General features: G+C 33.3%; 1 protein-coding gene across 1 annotated transcript in view; it reads left to right on the forward strand.

Moving 5' to 3' along the window:
• LOC133203369 (protein mono-ADP-ribosyltransferase PARP4-like) overlaps positions 1-14,856 on the forward strand; it is an 88,697-nt gene that overhangs the window by 68,177 nt on the left and 5,664 nt on the right. The window contains exons 48-52 of the mRNA XM_061339161.1: positions 11,099-11,218; positions 12,069-12,173; positions 12,451-12,568; positions 13,077-13,171; positions 14,390-14,444. Of these exons, the coding sequence (XP_061195145.1) occupies positions 11,099-11,218; positions 12,069-12,173; positions 12,451-12,568; positions 13,077-13,171; positions 14,390-14,444 (493 nt within the window). The remainder of the gene's footprint in view (positions 1-11,098; positions 11,219-12,068; positions 12,174-12,450; positions 12,569-13,076; positions 13,172-14,389; positions 14,445-14,856) is intronic.

Genomic DNA, 14,856 nt, shown 5'->3' on the forward strand with positions numbered 1-14,856 from the left:
GCCATAACTCAAGAACCCCTTGGCCAATTGTTTTCAAATTTGTCACAGGGTATCCTTGGCCCAAGGGCTCCCTTTTATACTAAAACTAGGGTTGTGACCCTTAAACAAGGGGAGATAATTAGGAAAATAGAAACAAAAGTACTGGTTGCTAAAAAATCTTCTTCTCAAGAACCACTGGGCAGATTATCACCAAACTTACACAAAAGGATGAGGATATGGTGTAGATTAAAAATTGTTCAAGGCATCACCCTGGGGCAAAGGGCGTGGTCTCAAGGTCACTTCAAAGTTGACCAAAAATTACATTTTATTAAAATGTTGATATTTTGCTTACTATAAGGACTAGGATCATCAAATCTTGTCAGTTGATGCATCTGAGGACCTCATATCATGTTGACTTAAAAGTAAGTCACGGTGACCTACTTTTTAGATTTTGCGGCCATTCTTTATCAAAATGATGAAGAGGCATATTTTGAACAATTTAAGGCCTATGATCATCAAACTTTGTCAATTGATGTATCTTGGGTAATCGAAGTACGTCAACTAAAAAGTAGGTCACCTTGACCTACTTTTTGAATTTTATGGCTAATCTTTTACAAAAAAAAATTAAGGTCAATAATTTGAATGCTGAGAGGTTTAGAATCATGAAATCTTCCAAGATGATGCATCTTGGGGCCATAAAAATTATGTATTAAAAGTAGGTCACAGTGACCAACTTTCTGAACTTTGAAGGCATTCGATTTCAAAGCGTTTTAGAGGCATAATTTGGACATTTTAAGGCCTATGATCATAAAACTTTGTAAAAATTTGATGCATCTTGGGTCATCGCAGTAGGTCGACTGAAAAGTAGGTCACCGTGACCTACTTTTCAATTTATATGACTATAATTAAATATTTTCAGGTACTAATCGGCTTAGAATCATCAAATTTAGTCAGTTGATGCATCTTGGGTCTTCGGAGTAAGTCGACTGAAAAGTAGATCACCATGACCTACTTTTGAAAATTTATGGCTTTAATTAAATATTCCAGGAACTAATTGGCTTAGAATCATCAGACTTTGTCAGTTGATGCACCTTGGGTCCTTGGAGTACGACAACAGAAAAGTAGGTCACCCTGACCTATTTTTGAAATTTTATGGCTGTATTTAATATTTTGGAGGTACTGTTTGGATTAGAATCATCAAATAGAAGTGATAGGTTGAACAGTTTATCAGAAGAGCGATTCAAGGCCCTTGGGCCTCTTGTTTTCAATGCATGGGATCAGCATCTGTGAAGCACCAAACTCTTAGCATGACGTAACTAACTTTTCAATGTTTTTGATTAGATTTTTACAGATAATCCATTTTTCACAGATATTCATCATCTAAGCAGAGTATTCTATTATTAAAATACCGCTTGTACCATGTACAAACATATGCATGACTCGCTTTTGACATATTTCCTACTTCCGGCATTTTCAGAGATTTTTTGTGGAGTTTTCCAGAGTACAACACAAAATTGTATGGTTAACTGCTTCTCCGTGACGTTCTACGGCGTCATCTTTTTTGCCTTTTTCAATGAGGACTGCCTATCTTCTGAAACTGATTTCTTTTCAACGAAGAAAAATATTAAGTCGTAATTTGGAATCAGAAACGATGAAAAAATTCTTAATTTGAACGTGTAGAATTATTCCGTTTTTTGTGTCATTTTACAGAAGATATGACTTCAGACATTATTTAGTGACTTGATTGTAAATTACAAAATTTTGACCTGCTCCGTGATCCGATTTTCGCATTTTTTAAGTCTTAATAAGTTTGAAATAAACCACGATATTTTTTATAAAAATTTTTTAATACATATCATTTGAATTTACTGTTGAAATATTTCTTCGAAATTTGGATATGACATGACGTTAATTAAAAAAGTTATGACGGTAGTACACGAACTTTCCGAACAACCCTCGTAGTCATATAAAAATTTCATGTGGGGTTTAATTTCCCTGAAAATTGTTTACAACGAAATAAAGGAAATTAAATCCCACACGAATATTTCTGCTTTTACAGTATTAAATTTTTTTAAAGGTTAAGAGGATATGACATCAAACTTTTTATACCCCACGCAACAAGTTGCGGGGGTATAATGTTTTTGACCCGTCCGTCAGTCAGTCAGTCAGTTAGTCAGTCCGTCAGTCCTGTTTTTTTTTTGTCAGCGCAACTCCTCATAAACCGCTGCACAGAATTTCGTCAAACTTTGCAGATATTTAGGACACAATGTGTAGATGTGCATATTACCAGGAAATTCCGTTTCCTTTATTTTTTGTGGGAATTTCGGCACTTTTCAACTTAGATTTTTGGCCATATCTTGAATATAGAGATGAACAGTTTGTTAGCGCAACTTCTCTTAAACCGCTGTACAGAATTTGGTCAAACTTTGCAGATATTTAGGACACAGTGTGTAGATGTGCATATTACCAGGAAATTCCGATTCCATTATTTTTCTGTGAATTTTGGCACTTTTCAACTTAGATTTTTGGCCATATCTTGAATACAGAGATGAACAGTTTGTTAGTGCAACTCCTCTTAAACTGCTGCACAGAATTTGGTCAAACTTTGCAGATATTTAGTACACAGTGTGTAGATGTGCATATTACCAGGAAATTCCGATTCCATTATTTTTGCCCTAAGAGTTTTGCCTATTATTGAAGAAACTTTCCAGCTAGGTAATAAGGAAATCCACTGGAATCAGCTTTTGTTATGAAATTTTATGTGAAATATTTTATTACCTTAAAAACCCCTATTGATCTTGAGATCAAAATATTAATGATTTAGAACACACACAAAATCTTGGATAGTTCTCAACCCCCCCCCCCCCCCCCCTTTTCAAACTGGTGCTTTGCCTTAAATAATTTCATAAGTACACTATATAAACAAATTTATATGACCACATCATAATTTTGTTTCCATCAATTATTTAAATCAGTGGCAGATTTAAGGGGGGAGGGGGTGCCTGGCCCCACTACCATCCACCCCCACTCACCCACCTACCCCTAAATTGTCAAAGTTAGCATGTATAAATTTGTATATTACCAAGAAATTTTGAATCAATTATTTATCTAGAAACTTCAGCCCAGTTAAATTTGTAACATACAAAGATTTGAATGTCCTTATATGCAAGAAGTTCTGATGTGATGCTTTTTTGCAAGTAATGCCCCTTTTTGAATTATACTGTGTATTTAAAATGCACTGTGCCATTCATTACGTGTTGCATTGTCGAGTTTTGGGGGAGCTTGGGGTATGTGAGCTTGCTCACCTTTTCTTTTATTATTAATGAATAATGAAGGTAGCGAACAGTTAACAAGCTACAACAATCCATTAATTTAAAAACAATACAAACTTGTAGCAGAGCAAACATGGGAATTTTATTAAATATCAGAGGTGGGATAAGGTGTCATAGAGAAGCATCCCTTGCACACCCCATGCATATCTGTTATGCAGTTCAAACGCTACTTATGATGTATGACTGGTTCGAAACTTTGCGGAAATATTTTAGTTCAACTGATCTGAGAGCTCTAGTGAGCTTTTCTGATCACCCATTGTTCAGATTCCATCTGTTTGTGTGCATTTCCATCTTTACACCCATTTATGTTCTAAAGAACCACTTGACAGATTTTGAGTAAAGTTGGTAGAAAGTATTTTTAGGTCACCCGAGTCACTCAGATGACCTATTGCTATCCGTTTTTGTCCGTCGGCGTGCGTCGTGCGTTAACATTTGAACATTTGTAGCTTCTTCTCTCAAACCACTCAACCAATTTCAACCAAATTTTGCATATAGCATCGATGGGTGAAGGGAACTAAAATTGTAAATTTCATGGTCCCTGCCACCCTGGGGCCTGAGTGTTGAGGCTAAAACCACCAAAATTAATGTATATGGTCCCAGGGTCATGGTTTCTGGTTCTAGGGTGGGGCTATATAATGATATAGTGAAAGTGCATTATTTCTTTGAAAATCTTCTTCTCTGCTCCTGGGTATTAAATAAAGTAACTAAGTACATAGTTATGAAGAGCAAGAGTACCTCTTCCAAAATTGTGAATTTCATGGCCCCAGGGTCAAGGGTTCTGGTGTTAGGGCGGGGCTCTACTGATTATATAGTGAAAATGCATTAATTCTTTGAAAATCTTCTTCTCTGCTCCCGGGTATTAAATGAAGTAACTAAGTACAAAGTTAGGATTAGCAAGAGTGCCTCTTCCAAAATTGATAATTTCATGGCCCCAGGGTCAGGGGATCTGGTGTTTGGGCGGGGCTCTGTTGATTATATAGTGAAAATGCATTAAATCATTGAAAATCTTCTTCTCTGCTTCTGGGTATTAAATAAAGTAACTAAGAACATAGTTATGATGAACAAGAGTGCCTCTTCCAAAATTGTGCATTTCATGGACCCTGGCTCAGGGGTTCTGTGTTAGGGCGGGGCTCTATTGATTATATAGTGAAAATGCATTAATTCTTTGAAAATCTTTTTCTCTGCTTCTGGGTATCAAATAAAGTAACTAAGTACAAAGTTATGATTAGCAAGAGTGCCTCTTTCAGAATTGTGAGTTTATGGCCCCAGGGTCAGGGGATCTGGTGTTAGGGTGGGGCTCTACTGATTATATAGTGAAAATGCATTAATTCTTTGAAAATCTTCTTCTCTGCTCCTGGGTATTAAATAACACAGTACAGTTAAGGTGTCAAGTGGAATTTTTTAGACAGATAATACATTCTTTACAAGGATGGGCGATTCTTTTTAGGCCTTAACTATTATCGGACAAATGTAATGTGGCTGAAAACTATATGTTGAGGACGTTTATATTTCTTATTTAGATTTGTCACGTAATGTGACAGTCACGTGATTTTAGCAAATATACCTGCAGTATTGAGGTCATCTGTAAATTCCAATATTGCAAGGGCATAACCAAGTAAAAAATCTAAGTTTAATTTATAATTATTTTCAACACTTTGTAGTGTGTGAAAAGTGCTGCGAACTATATAGATTCTACTATATAAATGCTAAAATTACATTTGTTAGACGGTATGTTGAATATTTTGCTGGTCAAGTACATTAAATGTAGATATAATTAATTCATTTCAAGATTTCATCAGGTTCGGAGCACTTTTCAAATATCTTCATACCTCTTGAGTTTATGTGTAAAAGCTTGTCTTAATTCATTGAGGGTATGCCCTTGCAATATATCGATTTATTACGACCCTTCTATAATACTTCAATGAATCTGCACAAAAATGTACGGCAGTTTCACTTATCTAGGGAATGTACGGGAAGTATATGAATAAAATCATAAAATAGACATCGCATCCAACTTAATGGCGTCTTAAATATATCTGCAAATAATATTTCATTTAATTACAAAACACATTTTTCATTGTATAAAATAAAACTTGATCCGCCTCTCACTGCATAAAAACTGCGTCAAATTTTGCGATATGACGTCACATTGACAAGTGCATCGCGATCAGCGAATTATTTATATATTGCTGTGTGGGAGATAACCAATGACAAAAATACATGCAATAGTAAGTATTGATGTAGTTTAAAGCTATCCAACAGTTTAAAATAGCGTAACATTTCATTTTGTGGTAATTTGAAGAACATGTATTTTTGTGTGATGTCATAGTAAGTATTTCCCGTAAAAAATTAGGCCCCGCCTTCTTATTACAGCCTTAACTGTGCTGCGAAACTAACTAAGTAGTACTACATAGTTATGATGAGCATGGTTACCTCTTGCAAAATTGTGAATTTCATGGCCCCTGGGTCAGGGGTCTGGTGTTAGGGCAGGGATCTATTGATTATATAGTGAAAATTCATTAATTCTTTGAAAATCTTCTTCTCTACTCCTGGGTATTAAATAAACTAAATAAGTACATAGTTATGATGAGCAAGAGTGCCTTCCTCTTCCAAAATTGTGAATTTCATGGCCCCAGGATCAGGGGTTCTGGTGTTAGGTCAGGGCTCTATTGATTATATAATGAAAATGCATTAATTCTTTGAAAATCTTCACTGCTCCTGGGTATTAAATAAACTAACTAAGAACATAGTTATGGTGAGCATGGCTGCCTTTTCAGAAATTGATAATTTCATGGCCCCTGGGTCAGGGGTTCTGGTGTTAGGGCAGGGCTCTATTGGCTATATAGTGAAAATGCATAAATTCTTTCAAAATCTTCTTCTCTGCTCCTGGGTATTATTCAAACAAAGGAAATGCATGGTTATGATAATGAAGAATACCTCTTCCAAAATTGTGAAATTCATGGCCCCTGGGTCAGGGGTTCTGGTGAAGGGGTGGGGGACTCTATTGATAAAATAGTAAAAATGCATAATTTCTTTCAAAAAATTTTTTTCTACTGCTGGTTATAAAGCATAAAGCAAAGGAACAAGAGTATAGTTATGATGAGCAAGGGTGCTTCTTCCAGAATTTTGAGTTTATGGCCCCTTGGTCAGATGTTCTGGTGTAAGGGCGGGGCTTTATTGATAATATAGTGAACATGTATTTCTTTGAAAATCCTCTATGCTTCTGGGCATATTATATAGTGAAAATGCATTAAATCATTGAAAATCTTCTTTGCAAACAGAGTAAAAGTTTTAATATGCAAAGTTATTTTTACCAGAATTTTGAACACCTGGACCATTTAGTCAAGTGTTCTGGTCCTGACCAGGGCTCTATTAACTTGTATTCTGTTGAGCAAAGTTATTCCACTTTGCCATTCACCTTTGATAATTAATCACTGTAAACAATGTATTTGAAAGGTTAATAGAATAAGAGAATTATGCAAGAATATTTATTGTATAATACAGGAAAGTACTTTCATAGTTTTAATGATCAGGTAGACTTGGAAATAATAGATCAATAAAAATGAGACAAAAATAACTTATCATTTTAAATGTTTTTCAAAGGCCAGGAGAGGCCTATGTGAGAAGTAATAATATGGGGTAAAAAATGGACATTTTGATAATAGTCTGCATGGTAATACATGTAGTGATAAATGGGGGACAGATAGATACTAGACCAATTATTTTGTTGATGCTAATCATACTATTTTTCTTGCTTTTGGGCAACAAAGCTTCATTTATCAGTTTATGGATCCTCTAAATTGTTGTATTGTACTCAGGTGACCGTTAAGGCCCTTCGGCCTCTTGTTCGTAAAAGGAGATTCTAAAGTTTTCAAATAAAGGACTTATCTCCCCTAAAAGAGATAATCAAGAAAAGACAAAAATAGGGTAGGGTCATGAAAATTTTCTCTAGAACCGCTTGGCCAAAAGATCAACTTAATCTAAAGGCATCCTGAGGTAGAGAAAATTTGTTTAAACATAGCTCTTGAGGATAGACTGGGGCCACAAAAACGGATCAAAATTTTCAATTAAATTTGTAGGAAAACCTTTAAAATTCTTTTCAAGAACCACTTCACAAGAAAAGATAAAACATTTGACACCAGGGGTTATTTAGATTCTACGTTGTTCAGATCGTGGCCCATATGGTAGGGTGGGACCACTTTGGATTAAAAATCAAAGTTTTATATCAAAATATATATGGAAAAGTTATTTAGATTCTGATTTGTTAAAGTTTGGCCCGGGGGGGAGGGGGCATAAGTGGCTCAAATTTTACATTGAAATGAACTGGAAAACGCTCTAAAATCTTAAAAGTTGTAACTTATGTGAAAGCCTTCTTTTAACGCTGACTGTATTTCATTGATCAAATCATTCTTCTGGGGATATGGTGTAGGCACTATAGGGAATTTTTTACATTGGACTATTAGAAAAAAACATAAAATTCTCTCACCAGTGTAAATTTTACTTAATGCAAGTATGCCGAAATTAAAATTCTCCGAAACTGCAAGACCATGTTGTAGTTATATTGAAGAATCCCCATGTTGTGTGGAATCAGAAACTCCTCATAATTAGGGTGTGCTTATAATATAAGAAATTACCTCTTATGGAAATAAAAAAAAATCTCTTAGTTTTCTAAAGAACTGCTTAAGTGACATATATCCAGGTGCGGATTGTGGCCCACATTGACGTTCTGTCTTGGACTATTTCACTATGTCTTGAATCAAACATGACAAAACAAGATGTGTTTGTGAAACACTGATGCCCCCGTATGGCAGTTTATGGCGAAGGTTAAAGTTTCTCAAATGCAAGTCAAAATACAGGCCAAAAGATAAAAAAAAATGTTGGTACCCAAAGAAAGGACTTGTCTCGAGGAATATACGCAGCTAGGTTAAGGACTCCCATATCTACGTCAGCCTATGAAGAGGTTTGGGAGAGCTATTATGACGTCACGTTAAAACAATACAAATGAATCTCGATGAATAAATACTATAATGTTCTTTTTAAAACACACGAAATACTTTCGTTTCTCATAAATGTTATAAAAATAAATGGATGTGCAACTTATCTTGCCGTAATAGCACTTAGCGTATGCAGAATGAAAGCCAGCTTGATCTCGCTGTACTTACTGAGATGACGTCATTTCTTAGTTTGACACGCAGTTTCTCTGTATTTGAGGCGTGGATCAAACTTTTATCGTGGCTTGTAAAAATAAAAATAAATACGAAACATGCGTAGTCAGACAAAAAGAGAGACATATTCTGAAATATATTAATCCACATTTTATTGTCAAACTAAATTGATAATGTGTAGACAATATATATAGCCGCATGGAGCACATTTGTACAGTAACATGCTAGAATGAGGGGTCAAGCCCCTCGAAAATATCAAAAGTTCAACGATATCCGTTTCACTATAAATTCTGAATTTTTAAACACGTGTAGCCATTATTCCTACTGTTTTGAAAAGTGCTGGGAGCTGGTTGTACATTGTTTATTTATTCCGTAATCTAACATTATTCCTATGCGTATTACATTTTTGTCTGGGGTTTATAGAAAGACGGCTAAATTTTAAACAATTCTCAAGTATGAGGAAGTTGCTCCCAGCACTTTTCGGGTTAAGGAATTTGTCTCAAAGAAAACAAAATAAATTTTATCGCGGAAGAATGTCCGTATATCGTTGAACTTTTACGATCTTTGTAGTAGTACATATATGGTCCAATTTTAAACCTGTCACGTGACAAACAGCTGATGTAAGCGATGTCACTTTGGCTGAACTCAGCAGAGACCCGATATATACAAATGCAATCACCACAATTCACATTTACCAAAACTACTGCTGTTAAAAGAAATATTAAAAATTGTATTCATTTTCCCTGAATATATAAATGCGTATATTTCATGGGCGTCCTTAACCTAGCTGCGTACCTGTGACATTTGAAAGCCCTAGCAGCAACTGTTCAAAAGTTATGGCGAAGGTTCAAGTTTTTTAAAAGTGAGTAAAATGTCAAGGTCAAGGTCAAAGTTGTTGGTATCCAAAGAAAGGTATTGTCACAAGGATTACATATGTGAAGTGTGAAAGCCCAAGTACCAAACATTCAAAAGTTATGGCCAAGACTAAAGTTTTTCAAGAGTAGGTCAAACTCCTATGTCAAGGTCAAAAGGTCAAAGTGGTTTGTATCCAAAGGAATGTGATGTCCCTAGGATTACATATGTGAATTATGAAAGCCCTAGCTCCAACCGTTCAAAAGTTATGGCCAAGGTTAAAGTTTTTCAAAAATAGGTCAAACTCCTAGGTCAAGGTCAGAGTCAAAGAGGTTGATATCAAGAGGAAGGCCGTGTCACAAGGAATATATATATGAAGTTTGAAACCCCAAGAACCAATTGTTCAAAAGTTTTGGCCAAGGTTAAAGTTTTTCAAAAGTAGATCAAACTCCAAGGTCAAGGTCAAAAGGTCGAAGTTGTTGGTATCCAAGGGAAGGCCTTGTCACAAGGAATACAATTGTGAAGTTTGAAACCCCAAGCACCAAGTGTTAAGAAGTTATGGCCAAAGTTAAAGTCTCATAAAATTTTGCAAAAGTGGGTCAAACTCCAAGGTCAAGGTCAAAAGGTCAAATATGATAGTACCCAAAGAAAGGTCTTGTTACAAGGAATACACATGGGAAATATGAAAGTCATAGCTCCAACCAATCAAAAGTTATGGGCAAGGTTAAAGTTGACAACAGACAGACAGAAAAACAGACAGACAGGACAAAAACAATATACTCCCAGGATCTTTCGATCAAAACAACTTAAAATGACTATCTAATACAAGCCTTGTAGATATCCATGTTGGAAGTATAATCTCGAAAATGCGTTGATTACACAAATTATAAAATCTGTCACAATCTCTTTATGAAGTATAAATAAGATAAGGAGAGGTATAATGTTCAATAATTATTTTTCAACGTATGGCACCATATTATTTTAGCATTTTTTCAACTAGTGCAAATGTAGGTTAGGAACCACTTGATACATTAAAAAAATAGTGATATCAATATTCTTATGTTTTATAAATTAATATCGATATGAAGTCATATTTTGATGGCATCAAGCAGTCTGCATTAGCAACTAAGGATTACTTCAAAGTCTTTTCAGATATGGGACAACTAAAATACAACTAAAATACAAAAAAATTGTAAATCAAAAAGAAAAATCTTCATCTTTTCTAAACTACATTGTTTTCAATCTTGTTGGGTAGTATAAACATTTCAGAGTAGAGGGAGAAAAAAAAGAACATTGATATTATTTCACTTAATTACAGTCACGCCATATTATTCAAGATGCGAATGTCCTAATGGCTTTTTCATATCGTGTTTACAAATTCAATTTGCATTTGTTACAAAAGACAATGTTGTTGGTACTGCATGGACTTAATGACTGGAAGCGTCACTTATAAAATAATGCAAAGAGTGAAATTTTAACTGACTTGTATTATTGTGCTTGGCTTCAGAGAGACGAGTTGTTTTGATTTAATTTTTGGTATATTCATGAATTTCAAATTTTATAACTCAAACTATTCTTCTAGTACAGTACTATTTTGAAAATTTTAAATGGTCCAAAGTAATTGTTATTTTTACTGTTTTAAGTTTAACTACAAATTAAGTTAAATCATCACTTGTGAATGAAAATTGATAATTCTAATACTTTAACATTATCAAATATGCAACTTTGTATAATCATTTTACTTTTAAAAGAAATATATATTATTTTTAGGAGTCTCATTCACTATTGCTGTTGGACGTCGCACCTCTTTCTATAGGGGTAGAGGACGCCGAGGGAAATTTCTGTGTAGTTATCGCAAGAAACACCACGATTCCTTGTCGGAAAGAACAGGTTCAATTCTTGATAATTGAAATATATTTGAAGAATTTTATTTTTAAACCAAAAAAATGTATACATTACTCAATGTTTCGTATTAGAAGAAGTTTAACTAAAATTTATCAGTAATGATAGGCATCATTCTAGAAAATGCACCAATTTTGGAAACTTAATTGAATCTTTAGATCTTTATATTCATAAATGTAGTTTATTTGAAGCAAATTCAAATTAAATTTCATACTACGATGTTCCTATATGTGAATTATGTTTTGTTCAATATGTTTCCAAAACAAATGCAAAATTATTTTTAATACAATGCAAACAGTTAGTGAAGGCAGTAACGAAAGATAAACAAATGTTCACTTTTTGTATCTTGAGCCTGATCCATTTTAAATAGTATCAATTCCTTATCATCCAATAGTACTTATTCACTAGTATAAATTTTGTTGACACAACAAAATATAATTTGAAATATTTTGGAACAGACTGAAGAATGCAGTTTAAAAATAAGTCTATCTACTACATGTACTTCAATGTATAATTGCATTTGAAGCAAAACAGCTTTACATGAACTTAATAAATTTGAGAGAGATTTTATCGAGGGAAAGTGCAGCAATTTTATAGATAGTGTTATATACTGTGATTAGAGACAGGTTATAACGAAAACATAAATTTTAGATTACAATAAAGTGTCAGTGATATTTAAATAAATTATTTTTCAAAACGTAATTCAAAAATGTCTATATAGAAAATGCTTCAAAACTCACCTTATATTACAAAATGTTTCAAGTTTGCTTTTCATGAAAAAATACTATTTTCTTATATGAATTATATCTATTATAGATTTTTAAAATATGCTTTTTAGAATTTCACGTGTATTGATAACAAACAGAGCAGAGTAGATGTCAGAGTTTATGAAGGATGCATGAAGGAGGCCAAGCGGAACCATTTTCTGGGACAGCTCCAGATTGTAAGTAAAGATTAACATGCTAATATGTAAAAGTTGAACTGGTTTTTAAATTGAAGTAATTGCTTGATATTCGTTGCATGCAAAATGTGATATAACTGGTGGCTTTGTAATTCCATATGCATATCTAGAATGTCAGCAAAGTATGTCTATAAAATATTTTTTTTTTAATTTTTAAGACAGATTTGTTTTCCAATATATTTTTTCTAATTTTGTTTCAGAAAATTAGAAGAAGTATATAAGATATGTATCTAAATAATAAACATTTTTAATTTTCTAGAAAAATATTTTGCCTTCCCATCCTGGAAGCCCATGGATAAAAGTGACCATTGATATTGACGCCAACGGAATAACAACAGTTAAAGTTACAGACATCAGATCTCTGCGCTCTGAGTCCTGTAAGCAATAATACACCTACACTGCACTCTGAGTCCTGTAAGCAATAATACACATACACTGCACTCTGAGTCCTGTAAGCAATAATACACCTACACTGCGCTCTGAGTCCTATAAGCAATAAAAAACATACTCTGTTCCAACTTCTCTTAAGTTTTGCTTCTTTCAGATTACAATTTACATAGAAAATAATTTTTCAGGGGGAAAGTGATATTTTAACAAGTGAGCTGATTAAACCATAATTATTAAATTCCATGATATAAGTAATGGATTGTCATATAATAGTCCTTTTATTAGAATGTCATATTTAATAATAATGGTCATTCTAATGACATCAAATCAGAAATATTACAAAAATAATATTTTTAATGAACAATTGCAGTTTTCTCTACTCAAACCTGATTGGTAGATTTATATAACTCCATAAATATTATTAAGGTTTGTCTGTAGATTGTTTCAATTAAAATTTAGGATTTAATTTATATCTGATGATTTTATATGTACATACAGTTAAGATAGGAAATGACAAAGGCAGACTGAGTCAAGAACAAATTGAGCACATGGTAAAGGAAGCTGAAAAAGAGAGAATGAAATCTGCTACAGAGGTAAGTCTTCATTTTAAGGGTCTCCAATGAGTTATGGCTACCTATTGCAGTTCCTTGGCCAGAAGCTTCTTAAGGGTTTTTTCTAAAATAGATGGAAATTTTTTTAATATTTAATACACATTTAATTCATTTGTGCAAGGGAAACAAACTTGTTTTTGCATGGTCTCCAATATTCTTACCTTACTCTTCATTGTCTTAGAACTGAGGATGGGCAAATTTTGTATTGAAAATGCAATATAGTTTTAGAGCACTATTTTTCATGTAATTGGTCATATCTACAGATCTAGCTGACAAATAGATTTGATGGACAAGTTTGGACATGCCTTGTCCTAGAATATTCTTGAAAATACTCTTATTCCTTTGTGATTGTCAAGAACCCTTGTCATCTTTTGTGTATAGCAACATTTCTACCATTAACAATTTGAGGATCTGAAAATAAATATTCTTTAAAAATTTCTATCTCAATGTATTATTAAGAGAAATATTAAAGTAACAGTGTGATGGAAAAGGTAAAAACTGACAAAAGTAGAATTTTTGGATGACCAATTCTTGAAGATATTAGGTTTCAGAAAATTACAGGTTTCTGAACCTAAAAAAATCTACTTTTTTGGAGAAAAATAAAAGTAAAAATAATTTTTGTTTACCCCTAAACAAAAATATTGCTTCACTTCTTCCTCTTTATTGTACACATGCGCAGAAAAGATGAAGAATTTACCATGGTGTCAATTCCATAGATGAAATATATGATATAAATATTGGATGACCGAGGATTTTGATACAATCTTCAATAAAGATGATCAGAACCTATTTCTCACTTCTGTTTGCTCCAATTCAATGTTGTTTACAAGTTTCACGCTAAAAATAAAAGTCGCTTGACCTTGACATTGTTGACATTGACGATAACAACAAAGCGGTAGATACAACCTTCAAGTTTGTTTTTCCGGCACTTATATTTTGCAGTTCTTTTCTTGCTTTACAGTGCAGTTGAGTTGTCAAACCTTCGCTTTAGTCATATTTCATATATTAAATCTTTTGTTTTATGATACAATTATCTTGAAAGAAACACACGATTTTGACTCATTATGTAACTTTAAATAAAATATCTAGAAAAATAAATATTTCCAGAATTAAAATATTTAACCAAAAAGAATTTTGCTAAAGAAATTCATATATCATCAAGTTGTATAAGATGTTAATGTACAATTTTTGTTTGTCTAGCTTATGCCAAGGACTTCAAAACTACCTGCGTTGCCAGTGGGATATGAAGAAAAAGGTACTTTTGTGCACTATTTATGATGAAAGTTAAATACAAATATAAAGATTCTTTTTTCATGATTCAGGATGATAACATTGTCTTGATCATACAGTTTTTTGCTCAGTAAAGAACTCAGTGAGCTTTTATGACTGAAGATTGATTTGTGACATTCTGTCTTCTTGCCGTGTCTTCTATAAGTATTTCACACTTAACATCTTCACAAAAAACATGGACGAAATTTTAAAAAAACTGGAAAAATACTAACATTATATTTAAGCCATATAAAAAGCATACAAAATAGAAATAGCATTTTAAGAGCTACATTCAGGGTGAATTATGTCACTAGGAGTTTATTGTAATGATGGTGTTACCATAGGTACCAAACTTAACAACTAAAGGCTTTAAAAAATTCTTGTAAATGAGCAGCAGA

The sequence above is a fragment of the Saccostrea echinata genome, unplaced genomic scaffold, assembly GCF_033153115.1.
Source record: "Saccostrea echinata isolate AGI-Se365-2 ecotype Australia unplaced genomic scaffold, CSIRO_AGI_Sech_v1 ptg000050l, whole genome shotgun sequence".
NCBI classification, from domain to species: Eukaryota; Metazoa; Mollusca; class Bivalvia; order Ostreida; family Ostreidae; genus Saccostrea; species Saccostrea echinata.